Raw genomic sequence first — 22,667 nt, forward strand, 5'->3', positions numbered from 1 at the left:
TTTCTTTTAAACCGGTTCTTCTTCACAAACCCTGGGCAGCATCGTTGCACTGCAACCCCCATCCAACCCCGATTCGTGCCCCTTAGCTGTTGCATCGCGATTTCAGATCACAGATCAGCTCTGTTCTGCTGCCTCCCTCCCTCACTCAGCACAAAGTCGGGCTCCCTGTTCAAACTGCCAGACCACACTTCTTCTTGTGTGTCGAGTCAAGTTGCCCGTGTGCGCTTGTACTATTCCTACCGACCAGACACCACCCCCCCTGGCAGGGTGCCTTTCGACGTGGCCCCGCGGGCGCGCATCCTTGCCCTCAACTACGTCGTTGATAGGCTCTCTGCCGACCAGGGGGCTGCCAACACCAACGCTTGCCTGTCCCGCCTCGAGCTGCCCGGGGCCATTCTGACCTGCCAGTCGTCCTTTCGCCAAACCTCGCTACCCATTCATATTGCTGGCCAGCTCATCGATGCTTTCGAGCCCAAACAACCCACCACCTGCAGGAGATGCGCCAAACACTGGCGAGTGAAGACCGACTCCGACAAGCCTGACTGATGTTCAGGCCACAATGGAGGACGGCTTTCGAGAAGAGGAGGACCCTCTGGGTACAGACACTCTCCGCACGGCCTCTGACCGTGGTCGCGCCCATGCCCATCACGCACATCATCACCCAACCCATGCCGTCGACGGCCACCACTCCTACGACAAACACGACGACGACGACGACGACGACGCACGACACCAGGACAGTCTTCACCGCCAACACCAGCACCAGCAGCATACACAAGCCCACACCGAGTACACCTACCCTGTTTACGACGAGCCCCCTGAACTCTCCCCGATCGACACCCCGTACACTCCTGGCAGTCGCCCCGTAGCCACACAGACCACTTTCGACATTGACAGCCTTGACCCCTTCGCAGCTTCCGTGGCATTTGACAGCCCGACCGGCGACGGTATCGACGGTGGCATCGGAAGTCATGTCGTCGCGGTCGTAACACCAGACGACTTCTATCGTGACTATCGTAGCGCCTCCTCGACCCACTACCACCACCAGCACAGCCGACAGCCTTCCTCTTCGTCCGAACGCGCCCCCATGGCCACATCCGTGCCTCGACCGAGGGATCCCGCCTCCTTGCGGTCGAATGGCAACGGGACCACAGCCAAACACCCTCCCATGCCAACAGCCCTCAACGGCCTCCGTACAGCGACAAGATCCGTTTCTGCCCCAATTGACCCTTCGAGCACGACGGGCCCCAAGAGGCTGAACAATGCAGCACGCCAGCCGAGCGTCAAGGACCTGACTAAGAAGTTTGACCAAGGCCCTCCGACCGCGATACCCCAGCTTCCCGTACGGACTGGTATCCCGTCACGACCAAACAAGCCTGCGACAAGCAGTGACAAGCCGCTACCCACTGCCCCCGTGGGTCAGCGTCAGTCACCATATTCCACCCTCAGGACGTCCGTCGACCGTAACCTGACACCAGACTCCGCCAAGGCAACGCGGAGCACCCAGAGGACAAAGTTTGTCGCCGAAGACCAGACTTCTAACAACTCGCAATCGTTTGCCAGTCGGATAGGAAAACCTCGAACGCCCGTGGCATTAAACGCACAGCCTTCGCAATCCACTTCAACCGTGTCGCAGAAACACTCATTCCAACCGACAACCGCCTCACCGAATGCGTCACCCATGATTCCTCAGTCGCAAACCCTCCTCTTCGGCGAAATCCTACCCGATCAGCGCGATAACCACACTCTTGGTCATGGCATCGAGGGATCGGGTTCTCGGCCGCGAAGGACGTCGGAATCGAATGTGTCGAGCATTAGATCCGCACACCAACGCACTCTTTCCGACCCTGATCTGATTGAACCATCATCTCCGACCGATTGGTACCGTATCGCGAATGACGACACGAATGGCCTACAGCCTCAACAAACACGTCACTCCAAAAGCCACGTGCGGGCCCAGAGCGACACGCCGTCCATCATTCCGCGAAAGCCGCCGCCGCCTGCTGTCGGAGCCACCGAACGTAGTCGCGCCGTCTCGCCTTCCTCACGACTGCCCATTACCGTCCGAAAACTTGCCAGCCCGACTCCCAGTCTCTCAACAAGCTCGCCCTCCGGCGGAAACTCCAGAGCCAACTCCCCACCCAACCTGCATCGCATCACCCCCCACGGCAGACCCTCCAGGGCGGCAAGCGCCCAAGGCTATCGATCCAAAACACCGACACAGTCGACACGACGGGCGCCCCCTCAAGGGCTCACGACACCGAGCAACAACGGTAGATTGACACCTTACGGCGGAGAACCCGTTCCCAAGCTATCGCCACCATTACGCAGTTCTCGCCCTCGGCAGTCTGTTGCAACCGCCACCACGACGAGTTCACGGATGAAGGCGTTAGAGCGGGCTCGGTCGCCGCACTACCATGCGACACGTAACGCACAAAAGTCCACCGAAGCGCCTACACGGAGGCGCAAGATATCTGTCGGTCCTGTGGACTTCGAGCAGCGGAGAGAACATATCAGGTTGGCGTACACAAAGTCCATTCGCGACAGCCAGGCACGCGAGGCGAGGCTCCAAGCTGCCGAGAGGCGAAAGAAAGAATTGGAAGTCGCAGCCCGGACGAAAGCCGCGCTGACAGCATCGCAAGCAGCAGCCAATCAAGACGAACGCACAGCACATGACCATGCTGCAGCTTCTGATCTCGACTCGCGATTGCTCTCGCCTCTGAAAGTCCCTACAGGTACAGAGTGTGGTGAGCCCAGCCCAACCACTCTGTCGCCGCAGCCCGATGTCGTCAAAGACTCCCCGACCCTTGGTATTCCGGGCAGTTTTCCTGCTGGTAGTCCCGCGATCGAGTTCGAAGAAGCGCCGCCGTCAGCTATTTCGATGGCTACCGATGTTACAGAGTTTGACGATGAGCCGCAGGTTTTCCCGCCTGTTCAGCCGGATCACGGGGCTGCCTCAAGCGGCCTGGGTCTGGCTTTGCCAGACATGCCTGGCAGCTTCACTGTGTCCGAGGCTGATGTCCCGGAGGACGACGAACGCCTCGGTGCTCGCACGCCGCCCTGTGAGGCCCCATCGACAGATGAACATGTTACATACCACGACCCATTCCCTCGGGAAGCCGTTGATGATGGACATGTCTCTATCAAGATCGCCGCAACTGATGTACCTCAACAAATGCCCGAAGAGGCCCCACAAATGGCCGAGCCACAGCCTGACACTGCATCGAACTCGGAGGCTTACAAGGACGAGTACGAGCCTTTGCCGTATTCCAGCCCGTCACTGGAAACTACCGTCAAGATTCTTCACCGAGAATCCGATCAATTCACGAAGCCTGAGCGTTCTTCGATCGCCGATGAGCCTCATGACGATTCCTATTATATGAGTCTAGACCAGCACGAAGCAAGGGCATTCCGCACCTTTGTTCGTCAAGAGCAATCGCAGGGCGAGAGTGACAAAGCGCAATCGCCGTCTCGGCAGGGTGAACATCGACATGACACGCCACTGAGTTACCGAATCAAAGAGGGGCTAGTATCCAGCAGGGTCTCGACATGCGATTCCGATGCTCCTGACGACACGTACCAAACCACTCAAGATAGTTTGCCAACGCTGGATACCTCGCATAGCCTAACGATACCGCCGCCGCTGCCCGTCGCCAGTCGTTACAGTCATCAGTCTGCATGGACCGATTTTTCCGTCGAGAGCAATGACACGGCCGACTGTTCGCCGAGGGATTCCGCTCGACACAGCGACGCCCTTCCACTGCCCAACCCGCCCTTCGCGTCGGACGCCCGGTATCGGTCTTCGCCGAGCGGCGCCTCATCTGCCAGGCACAGCGAATTGTACGGTTCAGAGCCGTCGCTACTCGAAATGGCAGACGGGCATTCATCTCCAAGGTCCAAAGAACCGCAGCTGCCAGAACTGGACACTGGTGGAGGTTTCTCGATCCCATACTTGTCTGACAGACTAAGTAGAGATTTCTCTTCCGTCCCTCTGCCCGAGTATAGCCCTCCTCCAGTGCCCTTCTCTCATACAGGATCCGTCAAAGACTCCCGCCGCCCGCCGTCGAGCAACTACCAACCAGAGACACGGCCAGGTAGCACTTTGGTAGGGTCATCCAGAAGACCAAGCGAAGATCTGACACGACCTACATCAAACGCACACTCGATTGACCACATATCCCTCTCAACGCGGGACCCATCACTCGGGGGCCAGACGCTCAACGATCAGACGGACCCCAAAGTTTCCTTGACCGGTGAGACAGACAAAGAACACAGCGTACCGATCACGAAAGAGCAACGGCGCCTTCAGCAGCGGCGAAATGTCATCAAGGAACTTGTAGACACGGAGATGGTATTCGTCCGCGACATGAACATCGTCGAGGAAATCTACAAGGGGACGGCAGAGGCGTGCCCGAAACTGGACGGAAAAACGAGCAAAATTATCTTTCGGAATGTGGATGAGATTGTGGCCTTTCACACGGCTTTCCTTGTGCAACTCAAGGATGCTGTTGCTGCTGTTTACATTCCTCAAGGTCGACGATCTTCTGCACCAAAGGAGGCCTCTATCAAGTCGAATTCGACTGGATCGAATTCTGGTGCACAGAGTCAGACGGAGTCAGACGACGCCAAGGATCGCACGACGACGCTGGGTCCGCTGTTCCAGTTGAATGCCGAGAAAATGAAGATTGCACACGAGGGTTTTCTCCGAAACAGCGATCTCGCCGCCAAAAGACTGATTCAGATTCAGCAAGACCCCACTGTCCAAGTGTGGTTGAATGAATGCCACGAGGTTGCCAAGGATTTGACTGCGGCATGGGATTTGGACTCGCTCCTCATCAAACCTATGCAGCGACTCACCAAGTACCCGAATTTGATTCTCACCATTTTGCAGCATACACCGCCAGACCACCCAGACCGACCTGCTCTGGTTGCTGCCAAGGATACGCTGGAAATTGCCATCATCGAGATCAACAAGACGAAGAAGAACTTTGAGCTCGTGGGCCAGATCGTTGGGCGAAAGCGTAAAGAATCAGACGTCAAAGCTGGTTTCGCCCGCGCATTCGGCAAACGCGTTGACCGCCTCCAGGCGACAAGCACGCGTATCCCCGAGGACCCCGAGTACGCGAAACTGCACGAGAAGTTTGGTGACGACTATCTCCGGCTCCAAGTTGTCCTTCGGGACGTAGAATTCTACACCCGCCAAGTCACGAGTTATGTCCACGAATTTCTCCAATACCTTTCGTCGATGGAGCTTGTCATGAGACTTCAGCCAGGCAGCTACCCCGAGATTGAAAGCAAATGGGTACAGTTCAATGTATCCATGAGAGACATAGAGAAGGTTGCGCTGGATCAACATCTTGCCCAAGTTCGGAAGCAAGTCATTGAGCCCTTCGAACTCGTCATCAAGGCGTACGGGAACCCATCCTTGGCCATGAAGAAGAGGGAAAAACGCCGGCTGGACTTTGAACGAGCTGAACAGATCAAAAAGGGTGGCAAAACGCTGGATCCGAAGTTGAAAGAACTTGTCGAGCAGTACGATGCGCTGAACGATACGCTGATCAAAGAGCTGCCCCAGTTGTCCGCCCTTACTGAGAAGGTTGGAAAGATCTGTCTGGAGAACCTCGTCAACATACAGGCAAAGTGGTATTCGATCTGGAAGGACAAAGTCAAAGTTGTCCTTGCAGACACTACGTCGCTGCCAGAGATGCCCGATGTCGTCTCGACATTTCAACATGACTTCAAGTTTGCGCAAGAACAGCTCGACACCATTGGCATTCTTCATCCCGAGTACAAGGGGAGAGCATCTCAGTCGACCATTACGACGAGGGCCAGCACCGAGGACGGAACGCCAAGGAACAGACCCCGCCCCGCAGAGCTCACTCCACGGAATCGCGGTCGCTCGATGAATAGTGAACAGGTCCCGGCCTTGCCCACGCCAGAGTTCAAGCGCAGTAGCGGGCAGTTCACACTCTCCCCTACGAGCACAGTCCCGAGCCCTCACCAATACTACTATCGCGATTACTACACCAATGCTAATGCCACCGCCAGCGGCAGCGGCAGTGGCAGCGGGCAGCGACCATCTGTACCACCGTCGCCCCGGACCGAGGATTCATCACCAAGCTTGCGCGCTGCGGGCGGTTATCCTCTGGCAAGACCCAGTACAGGGAGGAGCTATGACTCTGGTGGCTTGCCCAGGGAAAGTTCCGACTCAAGCATGCATAACAGGCGGGACTCAAACTCGACTTATAATTCTGGTTACCCTGCCACAGAACCCAAGCGTTACTCGGGGTTGTTCCACTCGGCACTACCACTGCCAGACAGTGCCGAAGAGAGCCAGAGGTCGTCTCGGGCGTCCTCAAGAGAACGCTTCCCTGAAAGCAGCAGTTACAATGTGCTATGGCTTGCTGCGTCACTGTTTGAGTTCAATATTGAGACGACGAAGAACGAAGCCGGGTACCCTTACCTCACATATCAGGCAGGCGAGGTAAGACTTATGCAGCCTTGACGTGATTGATGCGTGCTGACTGACCATGGATAGATCTTTGATGTGATTGCCGAAAAGGGTGAATTATGGCTCGCCAAAAACCAGGACGATCCGAGAGAACAAGTGGGCTGGATATGGTCCAAGCACTTTGCCAGGCTGGCAGACTCGTAGCCATGAGTCCAGCGCTGGTATTTGCATCTTCAGACACGCAAAATCGCACGTGGTCTCGGCATCTAGCGCCATTCTACATTGCGCATATGAACCGCCTGCACACACGATTGCTCGCATATCTGCATACCGACAGCATAGCTTGCGAGCGTTGCCAAGTACATAGATCACCAAGAAGGGAGGAAGCAGAGGCGGGTTCGCAAAGACCGGCGTTTTGCTCTTCATGATTCTTACTGTACTATTCATCACGACAAAAGGGGTTCTTGGCCGCGAACAACCAATCTTCTGCTTCTTTTTGCTTCTTTGTACAGAAATTTACCCTTCAGCGATGGGTAGGGAAGGGTGTGGGGTCTTGACGCGGCGTTTGAGGATCTTGCAGCGAGATGACGAAAGGTTTTCAGGGAAGGCAAGGGACTTGGGGGTCGGATGACCATGCTGTTCTTTTGCCCGCATGTTGATATCAAAGCCTGTGCGTGTGTGCGTTGGGCAAGTTCTTGTTTTAGGAAGAGAGGGGCCCGAAGAGAGGAATCAGCAATGACAAAAAGAGCCTGTTTCTTGAGCGGTTTTGTTGTCTCCTTTTCCTGTCAGTGTTTGTGTTTTATTATCAGTTTGCCCGGCTCAGACGGTGGGTCGATCCGGCCACTCCGGGTGGGACAGGGTGCAATAGACCGACGGCCTATATTATGTGTATGTAACAACTGGTGGAATAGTAACAACGGATGCCAAGTCGGAGTATATGTATGGTTTCGCAGCCCGAGCCATATCAGGTTCTCGTGTTCCAAGGTGTTGCTTTGAGCTTCCGACATGCCTTCGCTGGCGCCCAAATCTACCCCGCGATGGCCTGCGCTATCTCGCCCAGAAAGTCCGCCGCGTCCTCGGGCCGGTAGGGCAGGTAGAGCACCCCGTCGAAGCCGGCAGCGCGGCAGGCCTCGGGCGGGTCCGTGGCGATCGAGCTGGCGGCGGCGGAAGGGTTGCCCAGCGCTATGTCGTCGTTGAGGTCCATGACTGCGCTGAGGCAGCCCGTGAGCGGGGCCGGGGGGAGCAGGAGCTGCGGGAGGGCGGAGGTTGTTCGCAGCAGCAGCAGCAGCAGGAGGAGGAGGGAGCAGCGGGGCGCAAAAGACAGGACGGCGAGTGCTGAACCTCTCATCATCATTATTTCTATAATGTACGTTTTCGTCTTTTAAGAACCGTTTTGAGCGCTCTGGGTGATGATGCCTTGTCTTTGGTTGTGGTTGTGAAGAGTTGAGCGTTCTGAGCCGAGTTGCTCGCGATGATATTCTGGCTGATTTGTAGGAAGAAAAAGGTGCCAGCCTAAAAGAAGACGGACGGGACAGCACAGGAGTTTAAGCACCGCTGCAAAGCGGACAGTGACGTCTTCTCCGATATGGCACCCGCAGGGCCTTGATGGCTCAAAGCTTAACATCGTGACGCCATGGATTCGCATTGCGGGCCCGATTCCGGCCGGGCTTCCATCTCCCGATGTCGCGGGCGGCCCTCGGTGGGTTTCCGGCCGTTCTCCAGCTGCAGCAGGACATAGCAACCTAGCTATTGTATCACAAACAAGGCCACGCTAGATCCATCGGGCTGGCTTGGTACGGAGATGGCTGAGACACGGGAACCAAGTTAGGCCCGTTGCGGGGGGAGGGGGAGGCACACGAGAAGCTGGCATGTTTCAACACGGGGCTCCGTCCGGTCCGGAACAAGGGTTACTTCGTCACGTCTGAGAGCGGTTTTCGCGAGACAATCAAGACCTGGTATCTGTTGAACACCTGCAGAAATAAAAATCAAGTACACCAAGCACACGAGACATGCCTGGGCTCGCAGAATCACTGTGGCCCCTTTTGTCCACCTTTTCTACCTCCCTCGCCACATGTGGGAAGTTTGCCATCATCCAAACTTCTCATCTGACACCTCGAGAGTCCAAGAGTGTCGTGCCACCCACCCCCTTCCCCTTCGTGATGAAGGACCACCAGAACATGGGCAGTTGAATGACCAGCGCCTCATCTAATAATCGTCATCGTCGTCATCCTTGCCCCGCTTGTTGTCCTGGCCTTCCTTTCTGATCGGAATCTTGATGCCCTGAGAGGCAAAGCACTTGCTGAGGCTCGTGCTTTCGCAAACACCTGGGAACTTCTTGGCCGAAAAGACCGTAAAAGGCTCGCTGTAGCAACACGCCAGGATCGGTGCCTTGCCGGACCTGGTGACGGCTCCTGGGTTAGAGGGGTTCGTGCTCGGCGCGCGGGTGGGCGGTCCAACGTTCACGAAAGAGAACCGCAGGCTGCAATGTCACGTTAGTCTCGTCTGTGATGGAGTCTCGAATTCGATGCACGTACCGGAAGCTGCCTTCGGTTCGGACACTGAGATCCTGGAGAATAAACCAGATGCCAATGTGTTCTGCTACATCAGACAGTCTGAAGGCGCTTGCAGCAAGACTGCCGATGAGGTTGCGCGTGTACATCCCCTGAGGCGCACCTGCGCCACCGATGGAGTTGCGTGCCTGGAACTGGTTCTGGCCATATTCTGTACGGCCATACTCGGGTATTCCGCCATTTGAATAGCCATATGGCGGGGCGGGGCCGTACCCATTTGACAGAGGATATTGAGCTGGGATATCGTCAGTCGTGGTATTGTGTCCGCACCAGCCAGAGAGCACCTACAAGACGGAGGGTAGTTCGAGGGCATACCATAAGCTCCGGGATAAGGAGATGCGTTTGGCGGCGCATAGCCCATATTGTTCGGGCTATGGAACTGCGGAGGTTCGCGATGAGATGTGCTGGATGGCAGAATGTGCTGAAAAGCGGTGGCGTTTTCGGTCAAGTTTGTGTAGGAGCATGGTGTCGTCGAGGATATAGAGGGCGCGCTGTTGGTGTGGCGGACGAGGTTCACCTCGCGCTGGCCGTCCTCGGACCACAAATCCACGTTGAGAACATACATGGAGTGGTCGATTTCACTGCGGGAAGCCGTGTCAGCATGCGGGCGCACAGGTCTGGACGGCTCCATCTCGTTTACGCACTTGCAGTCCATCTCCTTGCCCGTATCCGGGTCGATGATGATCAAGCGCACGCAAGGCGGCGGGGTAATGGGCCGCCTGTCTTTGTCACCAAAGCCGCACATGCGCGCTCGCTTGGGCTGTTGGACAACGTCGAGCCTACGGTATTGGGAGTCAGCACTATTGGGAGATCTCGGGCATCTGACTGTGCAAAACGTACTTGTATGTTCGACCACCCTCATCTTTCCTGGACACAGGCTCGATACTGCGCGTGGGCTCAGGAACGAGTTGAGCCTGGTGGGGTGGAGCGCCGCCGGGCATCTCGGGCGGAGGCATCTGCGAGGGGAGCTGCGGTTGCATCTGAGGAGGCATTTGGTGCGTCGAGTATTGAGGCATCGGGGGCAGAGTGTTCTGAGGGTGAGCGGAGGGGTGGCCGGGGTGCTGGTACTGCTGCTGATGATGTTGCTGCGGGGGCGGATATTGATGCTGTTGCTGAGCGTGCGGGACATGCTGGGGAGGTCCATGGTGGGAGGGCACAGGTGGATAGTGGTGGTAGCTCGGAGCCATGTTCTGCGGATGCTGCTGCTGGTGAGGATGCGACTGCATGTGTTGGTGCTGGTCGTAGCTCATGATGGCGGTGGGTTTCGTGTTGGCTCGCTATCGAGATGGTTGGGGAGGCAATAGTGCGAGAGCGTCACGAAAGCCCAAGTGATCGAGAGGGCTTCCGGCGGCTCGCCTGTCGGTCGGCCTGATGACGGGGACGCAGGATTCTACTTTGGCCGACTCTTGCTTCTTCAGCAGGCTCATCCAAGGGCGAATGGTATGGAGTTGGTCATTCGAGAGGTTGAACGTTGAGGCTCAGCCTGATTCGATCGATGCGCCGTGAATTTCCGACGTCGTGATGGCTAGCCGACTGGCCCGACAGGCTGCGGGGGACTCGAAGAGGGAGGCGGGGTTGTGATGCGCAAGGGCATCAGACGAAGGGCGAGGGGGGGCGCCTGGCGATGGAGAAGGTGAAGCCTTGTGGAAGCGCCAGTTCAGCAAGAGAACAAAAAGGCATGCGGTTTAGGTTAGGTAGGTAGGTAGGTAGGGTGGTGCAAGTGCAGGTCCAGGTGCAGGTGCAGGTGCCGACGCCGATGCAGACACTGATGGGCATTGGGCACAGCTGTCTCAAAGATGGAGGAGCTGGACTAACAACTAGATGGAAGGCGGAACATTGAAGGTTGGTTGGGGTGGATGACGGGCGCTGCCCGTAGCCTCTGTGGGGGGACGGCCCTCTCACCCAATTATCATGGCGAGCGCGGGTCATAGCGGCCACAGCGGGCGATCAACCTCCCGTCGCGCATTACACCAGAGCTCCAGAGAGGGGTCTCTCCACTGCAAAATGGCACAGTGCCGGCTGAGAGCGCCAGGGTAGCGCCTCGAGTGCCCCCCCTGGCCAGCACACCCAGCGACCCTCCATTGCGGTTTACAGGCCTAAAAGGACCTTACAGGGCCCTGACCACCCGTCTGCCCTTGCCCCCCCCCTTCCCCCCCTGTTCCCCAGCCATCCGATCAGTGAGGTCCCGCGCCGCGATCCCCGACGCGGTCTTGCCTTCCCGCCCGGCTTCATCTCATCGACTGAACAAGACGGTTTGGGAGCCAGGGCCGTCCGATGGCACCTGCCCTGCCTTGTTAATGCCCTTATCGCAAAACGACCCAAGCGACACATCGCCAACTTTCTCTTTCTCTTCCACACGTACTCGACGCATGCTCTGCTTTGATGCTTCCATGACAGCCTTGCTGTGTGCTGGCAAACCGCTCTCCCCAAATCTGACACACCCTCTTCCCTGAGCGATCCCACATCAGGGACGAGGAGGCGCTCGCTTCCCACACCATGGCCATGGCATTCCCTGTTGGTGTCTCATAGAGTCTGTCTCATAACCCTTCTGTCATCTACCGCGACCATGGTCCATGGCGTCAAAGCTTATTCGCCCATCTTGTCCGCATCGGGTCTCAAGCACTCGCCTCGACAGCCAGAATGGTCACTTGTGTCGGACAAGACCTGGCCACCTTGCGACCAAGCTCTCACAGAGCTTTGCAAGCCTTGCAAGCTTTGCAAGCCGTGCAACCCCCCACAGCTCTCGCCATCAGACACATGCCTCTGACCCTCTTACAACATGGCACCATGGCACCATGGCACCTCGCCGTCCGTCCACCATGCATCCGATCGGAGTATTTTGTTCCTGGTCGCTGGGCCCGGCTCTTCCTCTGTCAAGTTGCCGAGCGGACGCAAGACGGGTGGCGTGTCATTTGGTGCACCTGAAAGGTTGGCCGCCGATCTGCGACAGCGAGCCAGACCCAACCATCCTCGGCGTCGGCCACTTCACGCAGCCCATCGCCCAGCCATCATGACGACGGAATCGACTCACTTGAGACAAAAGCCTTCCCATCCGGCATAAAGTGCCCGACTCCTCACCCCCCCAAGCCCCCCCAGAGACCAGAGAGGGACAATCATGCACTCGGCCACTCGGCCGGGTCGGGTGTAGCAAGATGGCAAGCATGCTCCTTTATTGGACGCCTTCCCTGGCCAGGACTACCACTACACACAGTCAGACAGCTGTCAGTACAGCTCGGGTGCCAGGGCTCGCCACAGCCGGCCAGACGATCGTCAAATGGGATGGCTGGCGCAAAGCCGTGGCTCATGCAGCCTTCCTGTTGAGGCCACTGGAAGGCTTCTGATTGCTCCTGGTCCCCCCTGCTATGCTCCGAACAGCGTCTCAACCACCCTATTTTGGCCACCAGCCTGATGCCATGCGCCGGGGCATTCCCACCACATGCGTGTCACCTCACATTTGATGAGATCATTCGGGCTTCCCGTCTCCTTCGCATTAACGACTCCTTCCGCTGGAACCAGCTTTGCTCGGCTCTCGCTGAAGTATTGGTAAGGGTCGGTCTACCACCTTACACGCCAGTTGGATAAGGCGCGCATCGTATTGAGGTACTTGCAGGCCCAAACCTACACATGCCTGCTTACTATGCAGCGCAAGCTGACCTTGAGGCGACCCTTGGGAAGACTCCTCTCCTTCGGTGATCGACGGCCCAATTCGGACCCCTACAAGCCCTACACTGAGACCACCATTCTGATCATCGCCAGGGCTCCGTCAAAATCGATCTCGGAGCTTTTAAAGACGACCTGCAGTATGTGTGCCGATGCTGCTCAAGTACAAAGAATGTCCATGATGCCAAGGGTTTCGCAATTCTCTTTGACAAGGACTCTTCCACTTTCTCGCAGCTCTCTCCCAGCCCAACATATAGCGGAACGTGGTCCAGCCACGGGACCCGGCCCGTGTTGCCTTGCATTCTCCTTCTATTCACTATTTGCTAGCCTTTCTCTGGAGACGCTGCTGTAGCTTGCTTCATCCTAAGGCACCGACTCTCATCGTTTCCAATAGTGATCGCATGGACACCCAACGGGGATGTTGGTCGTTTGACACCCGCCAACCAAATGTAGTTCAGAACGAAGCGCTGCCTAGATGAAAAGGGGACGATTCGGTCACCACCTCGGGCAATTTTGCAGTCTTCTGTATATGCGAATCTCCGTCCCGTTCCTACGAGGGCAACCAGCGTCTTGGCATCAACTCTCTTGAGTCACCTCTTCATTCTACTTTTCTTCTTTTCTTCACCCCCTTCGTTTTGTGTGCACTGGAATCGTTCCTTCTCGGCAGATCGAACGGCCGAGACACGTCAACAGCGTTGAGGAAAACTAGGTCATCTCCACTAGGCCATTGATCTTAAAGTGGGCACCGGATTTAGCGAAGCTTGTTCCTGGACAGGGAGAATGGCCGAGAGGCCACTGCAAACAGTCTTGGCAGTCCTCCACTGCCAAGCCACGAGCCCAAGGTCAGAGTTTTCGACCTTGTGACGTCCCCATTTGCGGGGTGCTCACCAGAAGACGTCTTTGTCCAGTACACAAGCTCAAGGGCTTTTGGAACAGATGCAGTCTATCGTGTCTTCTTCTGGTCGGTCGTTACTCGTTCAGACCTCAGCAGACCAGGCGTCCTTCCAGAAACCATTCGGCGCACTGCAGCCGCCTCAACTGTCCTCGGCTACTAACTATTGAGTATCCTGCAGAGCAGCTCTCGTGACTTGATTCATCAGTGCTCGAACAGCAAAGCATCTGCCGCCAGGCATTGCCACTTCACAACACAGGCAAATTTTGCGCTATTGTGGGGCCGCCTGATCAGGCGGCAGGACTCAGCTGGTCACAAGGATCGAAGGGAGATCAACAGTTCTCTTGGCGACCCAGACGCGCTAGACTTTTCTTCCCTGCGACTGTCGAAGCCGCCCAGGATCAAAAATCCGGGGTGCAGGTCTCGTCAATTTTTAGTGTCAGGACGCTGTGGGAACACGCCGGGCCGGGACCACCACCAGACCGGCAAACACACCAGGGCTACCTATCACCGCACAACAACTGCCAGACACTCATTTCAACACAAGGAGCCAGGCGAATGGCGTGCTGCTGGCGTGTTGTTCATCTCCAAGGTCGACGCAGCATGGCAGAGAGACGTGCTCCATGGTTGCGCCACCAGGCGGTCTCACACAACTGGGCAGTGCCGCGGCGCAATGGCGCGTCACAAGGACATGCGTTCAATGGGGATGGGATTCGCGAGGGACACGTCGTCTCTACCCCTGAGCTGAGAGTCATCGGTAATGCGCTGCCGTTGGAACACCACGGCGGAATGCACGATCGCCAGGAGAGGTCACCAGAGCTTTTCCAAGACCACCTGAACTGTTTCGCAGCGTCCGCATCTAAGCTTAATCTGGGCCCTCGTCAGGAGCCGGCCGACACATGGTCACGTTGTCACGCAAACGGCTGGCATTGCTCGCTCGGTCTAGTCTGACGGTTTTTCTGGCCCAGCCTCAAAGGGAATGGGCAGGTTGAATTTTTCTCCCTGTTCCCTCATTTGGCGGTGGGGAAGGCGAGCAGCTGTGATGCGAAGCGCCTAGCGACGGGGCGACGCAGCGGTGCCAAGAGTCACACAAGCACTCAATTCAGCACGCAACACACAGCAGGTGACCGCAAAGGTGCAGGATTATTCCCGGGGTGGCCAAGACGGCAGCAAGAAAGCGAGCACAGCTTGATTTACATCATGGGCTTGGCCAGGCTCGTCATAGCCGGGCGCAGTGTAGGCGTTGCCGATTGTGCGGTGCCAAGCTCATACCTTCTGGTCAATTTCAGGTACATTCGCCAACTCGGGACGAGACAACACACAACAGAAACAATGAGGCGATGCACCTTTTGTCTGAGAACGCGATCAAGTGACGCTGGACCATACGGGTGCAAAGCTCCCCCCAATCAAGGAGCCTGAGGGGAGCCACGACCCATCCATGGGCGACGAAGCACCACGGCAAGCCATCATGGCAGCCATGACGGGGCCGGGTAGGGCGATGGCGCGAGCGTCTCGAGGGTGCGCGTGTGGCCCCGACGGCTGGCTAGCATTGTTTTCATTACGTTTGTCTTAGGCAATGGTTTCCGTTTTGAGTCCCAGCGCCTTGGTCTTTGCACACTTCTGACCCCGTTGATGCCATCGGTGGAGACTCGACTGCAGGCTATGCTGAAATCAGAACAGTCAGAGGGTCCCAGGGTATGTGCGAGGGGGGAAAGCCAAGGGCGAAAGGGAATGAAAAAAAAAAAACTTTCGGTGTCCTTGTGACCATCCAAAAGCTTGGTCGCGATGTATCCGGGGGAAGGTGAGGGGCAAGCTCAAGCGCCTGGCAGAACTCTCCAAGGTACGTGCCCAGACCGTTGTCTGACCACGAGGCGAGGTACCCAGAGCTTCGTCCTGGTATATAACCACTTGTCCCTTTGTTCCCCTCCGACAACTTGCTCTGGCCCATCAAGCTCATAAACAGTAAACATTCGAACCCTACCTCTTCGATTACCCCGCCAAATCAAGCACCACTCCTTGTGAAGCTCAACATCGTTGCGCACACTGTACAACCCCAACCCGCAACACAACACTCACAATCACCAAACCTCAAACAACATGCTCGTCTCTCACGGTCGCGGCGGCGCTGGCAACATTGCCAACAGCTCCAAGTTTGACAAGCTCACCACCAAGGACCTCCAGACCCCTACTCTCAAGTCCTCTGTCGTCACCACTGGCCGTGGTGGCACTGGCAACATGCTCAAGAACGACGACCCCTACGAGACTCGCCTGCGCCAGGACGTCGAGGGTGCCCCCCGCCGCACCTCTTCTGGTGCTGCCCACTACGGCCGTGGCGGTGCCGCCAACATCTTCAAGGAGGACAACGCCGCCGTCCAGAAGGCCGCTGCCATCGAGAACGCCATCGATGACGATGATTCCTCGAGCCACAAGCGCAGGCGCTCGTCTGCCGAGCTCGCTGCCAAGGGCAAGGCGTGGCTCAACAGCATCACTGGCAAGAAGGCATAAGCTTGGTCGTTGTTGATTGATTGCATTATGATCAGCTTCTCGACTTTTGTCTTTTTTTGGCCTGTCCATCTCATCACTGCTCAGCGGCTGTCGTCTCTCGACTGGCTCATTGGCATCTCCAACATGATTACATATTCAACAACAAAAATCGGCGCAGCATTCATCAATTGGACACCTTTTGTGGTCCGGTTCTCTCATCGAATCGCGGAGATACCCCCTCTGCTACTTGTTATCATTATCATCACGACATTTTTTTCCCAATATTTTTACTGTCTCTGCGCTGGAGTTTCGGAGGGTTGGATTGGGGACTCTAATGACGAATGATGGGTCATTCCCCGCGTCGGATCCACGAAAACACACAAAAGTTCAGATACCACTGTTTTATTTTTATAGCAAACCTCGCCCTGGTCTCGGGACGGAGAGGGGAAATGAATTAACATGACTCGAATTGAAACCATTACTTCATTATTGTGCGTTCCTTCTCACAAACGTGATCGTGACAATTGAACATGTCATGTCCGCAGGCTTGTCCCTATTGGTTATGGAGTTGCGATTGTGCCTCCTTTTTTTTTCTTTATTCCCGAGGACGCCAAGTCTATGATAAGACGAGAATACCCTTAGTTTTCATGCGCCGCGATGTGTGTCTGCCTTTATGTATTTTGGTCATACCCTGCTATTCCTCAGAACGATCTGCTTTGTCGCTGTGCCCTGGTCCCTCTAATGACTGATTTTTGGTCCTACCCCCTCTTTCCCCCCCCTCTTCCCACATCTACTGCTGCGTCAAGCGGTGGACTTCGGAGAGGAAGAACTTGAGATCATCCGGGTTGACGCCGGGTGTGATGCCTGTACGTCTGTCAGCAAGGGGGTCTCGCGCCATGTCCAAAACAAAACACAAAGCCTGGTTCATGTGTGGGAGAATACGAGGGGGAGCGTACCGTGTCCGAGGTTGCAGATCCAGCCCTTCTTCTCCTTCCAGAAGCCGTCGACCATGACCTGGGCGGCGCGCGTCATCTCCTCCTTGGTGCCGTACAGCACGCCGGGGTCGGCGTTGCCCTGCAGGGCGACACGGCGGTCGCCGCGGATGCGGACGGCGTCGGCGGGGTCCTGCATCCAGTCGATGCCGACGGCGTCGTAGCCGAGGTCGCAGGCGCGGCCGAGGGCGTGCCAGGCGCCCTTGGGGAAGACGGTCATGGGGACGGGGTCGAGGCCGAGGCTGCGCAGCTTGGCGGGCAGGCGGGCGGCAATGTGGGCGAGGTAGGGCTCGCTGAAGCGGGCGAACTCGCGGGGGCCGAGCTCGCCGGCCCAGCTGTCGAAGACCATGACGGCCTGGGCGCCGGCCTGGACCTGCAGGGCCAGGTACTCGACGCATAGGTCGGCGATTTTCTGCAGCAGGGCGCGCGCGGCGTCGGCGTGGCGGTACACCCACTTCTTGGACTGGATGAAGAGCTTGGTGCCGCCGCCCTCGACCATGTAGCAGAGCAGCGTCCAGGGGGCGCCGCAGAAGCCGATGAGGGGCACGCGGCCGGCGAGCTTGTGGCGCGTCATCGTGATGGCCTTGTAGACGTAGTCAAGCTCGGCCGCCGCCGTCGGCAGGTCGACGGCCATGACCGAGGCGTACTGGGGGTCCTCGGGCCCCGTGAGGGGGCTGGGGAAGTGCGGGCCCTTCTTGTCGACCATCTCGACCGTCATGCCGAGCGCCTGCGGGATGACGAGGATGTCGCTGAAGATGATGGCGGCGTCGAGGAGGCCGTCGAAGCGGTCGATCGGCTGGAGCGTCAGGGTCGAGGCGATCTCGGGGGAGCGACAGCACGCGAAGAAGTCATTGGTGCCCTTTGCTTCGTGGTACTCGGGGAGATAGCGGCCGGCTGGCGAGTCAATTCGGTCAGCATGAGGGAAGAGGTGCATTGCTTTCCTCGGGCACCAGATCTTGGGCAAAAGATCTTGGGCAAAAGATTGGAGAGAGCTCACCTTGTCGCATGATCCAGCAGGGGGGTCGCTCAACGACCTCACCTGTTCGTTCGTGTTAGTGGGCGGATCGCGGCTTCACATGCAATGCGATTCGCATTGGGGCGGCCTCGCACATACCGCGTGCTGCCCGCAGCAGCAGGTCGTTCTTCAGAGGGGGAAAGTCGTGGGCCATCTTGTCGGTGACGGTGAGCGGGGAGGTGTTGGTGTAGGACAGATGGCGGGCAGGAGGGGGAGATTCAGAAAAGCATAAGTCTTCAAGAGTGCCCCGCCATCACGACCTGCCGACCTGTCGGCATTGTCCGCTGAGCTGAGCATGACTGAGTGGATGGCCAGGCTGACCGTCTCGTCCATTCTTTGTTCCCCGCCAAACTCAACGCCGCGGGGCCGACGCAGCTCGGCTGGTCGACAGACGCAAGCCACAGCTCTGCTGCTCACACGTGGCTGGTGCATCGGCAACCAGCAGAGCAAGAACATGTGGGCTCTGTGGCTTGACCATGCCAATCCCAGAGCTCCAATTTGTCGTGTTTGTCGTGTCAGCCTCGTCTCCGACTCTACAGAAATCCAGCTCTGCCATACCATACATGCACACCATCAATCACCCATCCATATCCATCGACGCCATTGCCTTCTCGTCGACTGACCAAACACCCAATTGGACATGGAAACGCCGTAAAGACACATGACATCTCAAGCAACCGAAACGTCCCCCACACAGCGGCTCCAATGCCGACCCGACCGACAGCGCGATGCTGCCGAGCCGTAAAACACCTCCGCGCCCCCCTCGACAATGTCTGGATCACCGACAGCGTCCTCGCCAGTGCCTTTGAGCGATACTGCCACGCTTCTAGGCTCTCGCGTCGCAACTCGAGCTCTGTGCCCGGGCCCTTGGAGAACCGCAAGAGACTCGGCAAGAGGAGGATCACAGGGCTCTACTCGGCAGACTTCCAGCCCACGCTACCGCCATGGCTCATCGAGTTTCCTGCCGACCTGACGCAGTGGAAGTGGTCCCCGCCTACAGAGCCTGCTTCTCGGCTGCGAATGGAGGAGTCGCCGCCACCCAAGTCGTGGTCTCTGCTCACGTGGATGGATCAGCTGCTCCCCGCCGAGGAGGCCGTTGACTACCCGAGACAAGAGTACGAGCATGTGCTGCAGCCTTCTGATGACTTTTCCGAGAGGCTCGAGGAGACGCGTGGGGCGCTGCTGAAATCATTGGCCAAGCTTGATCCCGATTTCCATCTCGCAATGGACCGCCTCCAGCATGACATCTACCTGGGCCTGCTCACCTTGGAAGCCATCCCAAAAGCCCTTTCTTCTTTCACGGCTGCCATCGTAGCCGCCCGGCAAGACCCGCAGGTCGTGCATTCTGCCACCACTGCATTGCTCTCGGCTGTCATCAAAGGCATGGCGTACTCGAGAGTTCAGGGTCTCGCCCAGGCCGGCCCTCACCTCTGCAACACACTACTTTGTCGGGTTTCTGAGCTGCCAGCCAGCCGGACCAGTGCCGAACTGATTTGCACCATCCTTACCGTGGTGACGGATCAGCACATGCATCGCCTGGGGCAAGGCCTGTACGCGGCGCTGCAGACATGGCTCGCCGCTCCTGCGCGGGCATACGAAGCCTCGGCACAAATCATGGCAAACGCCCTAGCCAGACTATCGCCCCAAGAACACACCGCACTGCTCGCCGGCATGGAATCTGTCGTCATGCGTCACGAAGGGTCACACATCGGTCATGGCCGTCGCCTGCGGTGGCTTGACATTCTCGCCAGGATGCCCCAGGTCGACACGACCTTCCTCCTCGAAGCATGCTCTCGCTCCTCTCTCTTTGGCCAAGCATCCTCAACAGCACCCGCGCATGACCTCAGCAAACTCCTCCTCCAGCAGTGGCAAAGCCGCGGCTACCTGCGCAACGCGCGACAGGTGCGGAGCGCATGGAAGCGCGAAGCCAGCACCGACCAGGCACTGAGCATGAGCTCCCTCGCCTGGCACATCAGCACCCTCGAACACCCCGGCGACGGCGGCAGTCACCGCATTGGCCTTCTCATGAGCCTCTTCCGTGCGCTGCGCCGCCTAGACATGGTTGACGGCTTTCTCGCCTCCTTTCAAAAGTACTGCCACACGCGCCAGGGCAGCAGCAGCAGCAGCAGCCTCAGCGAAGCGGGCTTCAGAGCCATCGCCCTCGCCAGCAAAGACCACAGGATAGTAACAAGAATGTACGAGCTCATGAAACGCCACCGCGGCACCAACAGGCCGGTGGCCTCCCGCACCTGGTCCTGGAACGACTGGCACCCGTACATCAAATCCATGATTCTCGACGCGGACGTGGACCCCAACCTCGTCTGGGAAGTCCTCCACCTGGAATCGCCCGCCGAGCGCGCGCGCCGCCATCATCACCAGCACGCACAAAACAGTAACAGCAGCACCAACGTGATGCGCTCGACGCGCTCAGCCGAGCTCCGCCTCCGCACAAAGCAGAAGCTCGTCGCCGACATGGCCGTCTGGTTCTCGCGCGCGCCGCACCTCTCGGACCGCGCGGCGCTGCGACACGTCTCGCGCTGCAACGCCTGGCTCGCGGCGCAGGGCCTGGCGCTGCCGGCGGCGGGGCTCGAGGCCGTCGTCCGCGTCGCGGTGCGGGACCTCCAGAGGGGCGAGCCCGGGCGCACGGCGAGGCTCAACTGGGCGCTCGACCTGACGCAGCACAGGCTCGGGGCCGAGCAGGCGGAGAAGACGGGGCGCGTGCTGGAGATGTGGAGGCGGAGGAATGCCGCTCTGGGGGGGCCTTAGTTGGGGGATGCCAAAGATTTGTACGTTGATGTTAGGACCATATACCCGTGCCGGAACACACAGGTAGAATATAGACGGTACCCGTTGAGTCTGTTCGTGCTTCGCCGAGTGGTCGATTCACATGCCTAAATTTGCATCACTGATTCACATCACTGAAATAACAGTTCTGGACAGACAGCCAGAGTGAACAGGTCATGATTCATTAGGCGCGAATCTATCATGCGCATCTTTGTCGGCAATGATACAACTTCCAATGACTTCCAAGCAAGAAACCAAACCCAAGCGATAACACACCACTCAAAATGAGAAGAGAAAGGAAAACAGAATAGTGTAGCCAGGCAGGCATGCCCTGGTAAAAGAAAAAAAAAACAAGACTCCAAAATGAAGTACTGAAGGAAATGCATCAAAATGGCCTTCATCCAAAAGATACGGGGATATCATAATACAGAAATCATCGTCATCTCAACAATCTTCTTCCCGTCTCTCCTTTTTGTTTGTTGTTTGTGAGGGGCGCCACCCCTCATCTCGCTCAATGCATCAATCAGATGCCGCCGGCAAAGTACTCGGCCTCGGGGGTGCGAGCCTGCTGTGGGTTGTAGGTGCCATCGGTGCGCATGCTGATGTCGCTGCGGTTTGTGTAGGACAGGGCGGCACCGCCGGCGTCGCTTGAGGGCGTCAGCAGACGGCCGGCGTTGCCCGAGAGGGAGCGGCGCTTGTCGTGGTTGCGGGCGACAAGAACCTGGGCGGGGCAGACGACAATCTCCTCGTCGCCGTCGCCCGTGTCGTCGCCCTTCTTGACGACGAGGGGGAACAGAACGACGCGCACGACAGCGGATTGGGACTCGAGGTCCTCGTTGGAGACGGAGCCATCGCCGCTGCGTTCGTTCATAAGAGAGGCGTTAAAGGTGACCGTCTCGGCGAGCTCGCCATTTTCGTCGTAGGTGGGCTGCAGCGGGGGCAGCATCATGTACTCGGCGCGCTGGGTGCGCATCTCGATGGAGAGATCGACGGCCTCGCGCATGACGCGGCGCAGCTGGGACTGGATCTGGGCCTCCATGTTGGAGGGTGGGGGCAGGACGGTGGAGAGGGTGTGGATGATGGCCTGGACGACGGCCTCGGTGTCGAGGTCGCGCTGCTCCTTGAAGCTGGCGCGGCGGGCGAGGAGCGTCAGGGTGACGGCGCGCCACTGGCGGACGGCCTGGGGTGGGCCGACGTCGGTGAGGAGCTTCTCGAGCGACTTGAGCTTTTGACGCTGCTCGCGGTCCATGCCGAAGAGGTAGCGGGTAAAGACAAACTCCCAGATCATGTTCATGGTCATGGACATGAAGATGTCGCGACGCTTGACGCGGTCGGCGAGGTAGCGGTCGACGTCGGAGCCGTCGAGGACGGCATTGTCGAGGCGGTCAATGACCTTTTCGTCATTGATCTCGTTGGTCAGGCGGCAGGCGCGCATGTCGGAAAACTTGGAGAAGCGAAGCACCCACTGCTGGGCGTGGGAGCAGAGCTGCTGACAGCGATGGTCGAAGTGGTCGACGTCTTGGATGCGCAGAAAGTCACCACCAGTGGCGCCCTTGGTGGCGAGGATCTGACGCTGCATCTCGCGGACCTGCTCCTTGGCGGCCTCGAGCTCGGCGCGCAGGCGCTCAATCTCGGCATCTTTCTGGTGCAGCGAGTCGCCGTAGTTGTCGTAGGCGGTCCTAGACGTCTCGAGAGCGCGCGACGTCTCGTTGTGCTGAGACGCCAATTGCGCGTTGGCGCTGTTGAGGCCATCGTTGACTTCGGTCAATCGCGCAACTTCTTTTTGCAGAAAATCGAGCGACTGCTTGAGCTGGTCGAA

At 57.8% G+C, this 22,667-nt stretch overlaps 7 protein-coding genes across 7 annotated transcripts; 3 read left to right on the forward strand and 4 right to left on the reverse strand.

The window, feature by feature from the left end:
- Window positions 1-559: 559 nt before the first annotated feature.
- On the forward strand, window positions 560-7,000 carry VDAG_08713 (uncharacterized protein; the record flags this gene model as incomplete). The annotated part of the gene is made up of 2 exons (XM_009651030.1): window positions 560-6,484; window positions 6,539-7,000. 2 exons carry the CDS (start codon window positions 560-562, stop codon window positions 6,653-6,655), a joined length of 6,042 nt encoding a protein of 2,013 aa, XP_009649325.1. The 3' UTR covers window positions 6,656-7,000.
- Window positions 7,001-7,478: 478 nt separating this feature from the next.
- Window positions 7,479-7,805, reverse strand: VDAG_08714 (uncharacterized protein; the record flags this gene model as incomplete). The annotated part of the gene is made up of 1 exon (XM_009651031.1): window positions 7,479-7,805. One exon carries the CDS (start codon window positions 7,803-7,805, stop codon window positions 7,479-7,481), a length of 327 nt encoding a protein of 108 aa, XP_009649326.1.
- Window positions 7,806-8,656: 851 nt separating this feature from the next.
- On the reverse strand, window positions 8,657-10,271 carry VDAG_08715 (VelB; the record flags this gene model as incomplete). The annotated part of the gene is made up of 5 exons (XM_009651032.1): window positions 8,657-8,930; window positions 8,986-9,256; window positions 9,310-9,602; window positions 9,666-9,800; window positions 9,862-10,271. 5 exons carry the CDS (start codon window positions 10,269-10,271, stop codon window positions 8,657-8,659), a joined length of 1,383 nt encoding a protein of 460 aa, XP_009649327.1.
- A 5,399-nt stretch (window positions 10,272-15,670) lies between these two features.
- VDAG_08716 (uncharacterized protein) lies at window positions 15,671-16,543 on the forward strand (the record flags this gene model as incomplete). The annotated part of the gene is made up of 1 exon (XM_009651033.1): window positions 15,671-16,543. The coding sequence occupies one exon, from the start codon at window positions 15,671-15,673 to the stop codon at window positions 16,076-16,078; it is 408 nt and encodes a 135-aa protein (XP_009649328.1). The 3' UTR covers window positions 16,079-16,543.
- A 304-nt stretch (window positions 16,544-16,847) lies between these two features.
- On the reverse strand, window positions 16,848-18,218 carry VDAG_08717 (uroporphyrinogen decarboxylase; the record flags this gene model as incomplete). The annotated part of the gene is made up of 4 exons (XM_009651034.1): window positions 16,848-16,921; window positions 17,014-17,943; window positions 18,047-18,088; window positions 18,164-18,218. 4 exons carry the CDS (start codon window positions 18,216-18,218, stop codon window positions 16,848-16,850), a joined length of 1,101 nt encoding a protein of 366 aa, XP_009649329.1.
- Window positions 18,219-18,769: 551 nt separating this feature from the next.
- On the forward strand, window positions 18,770-20,830 carry VDAG_08718 (uncharacterized protein; the record flags this gene model as incomplete). The annotated part of the gene is made up of 1 exon (XM_009651035.1): window positions 18,770-20,830. One exon carries the CDS (start codon window positions 18,770-18,772, stop codon window positions 20,828-20,830), a length of 2,061 nt encoding a protein of 686 aa, XP_009649330.1.
- A 541-nt stretch (window positions 20,831-21,371) lies between these two features.
- VDAG_08719 (uncharacterized protein) lies at window positions 21,372-22,427 on the reverse strand (the record flags this gene model as incomplete). Its single annotated transcript, XM_009651036.1, has 1 exon — window positions 21,372-22,427. The coding sequence occupies one exon, from the start codon at window positions 22,425-22,427 to the stop codon at window positions 21,372-21,374; it is 1,056 nt and encodes a 351-aa protein (XP_009649331.1).
- Window positions 22,428-22,667: the final 240 nt, after the last annotated feature.

Source organism: Verticillium dahliae, genomic scaffold (genome assembly GCF_000150675.1).
Source record: "Verticillium dahliae VdLs.17 supercont1.22 genomic scaffold, whole genome shotgun sequence".
NCBI lineage: Eukaryota > Fungi > Ascomycota > Sordariomycetes > Glomerellales > Plectosphaerellaceae > Verticillium > Verticillium dahliae.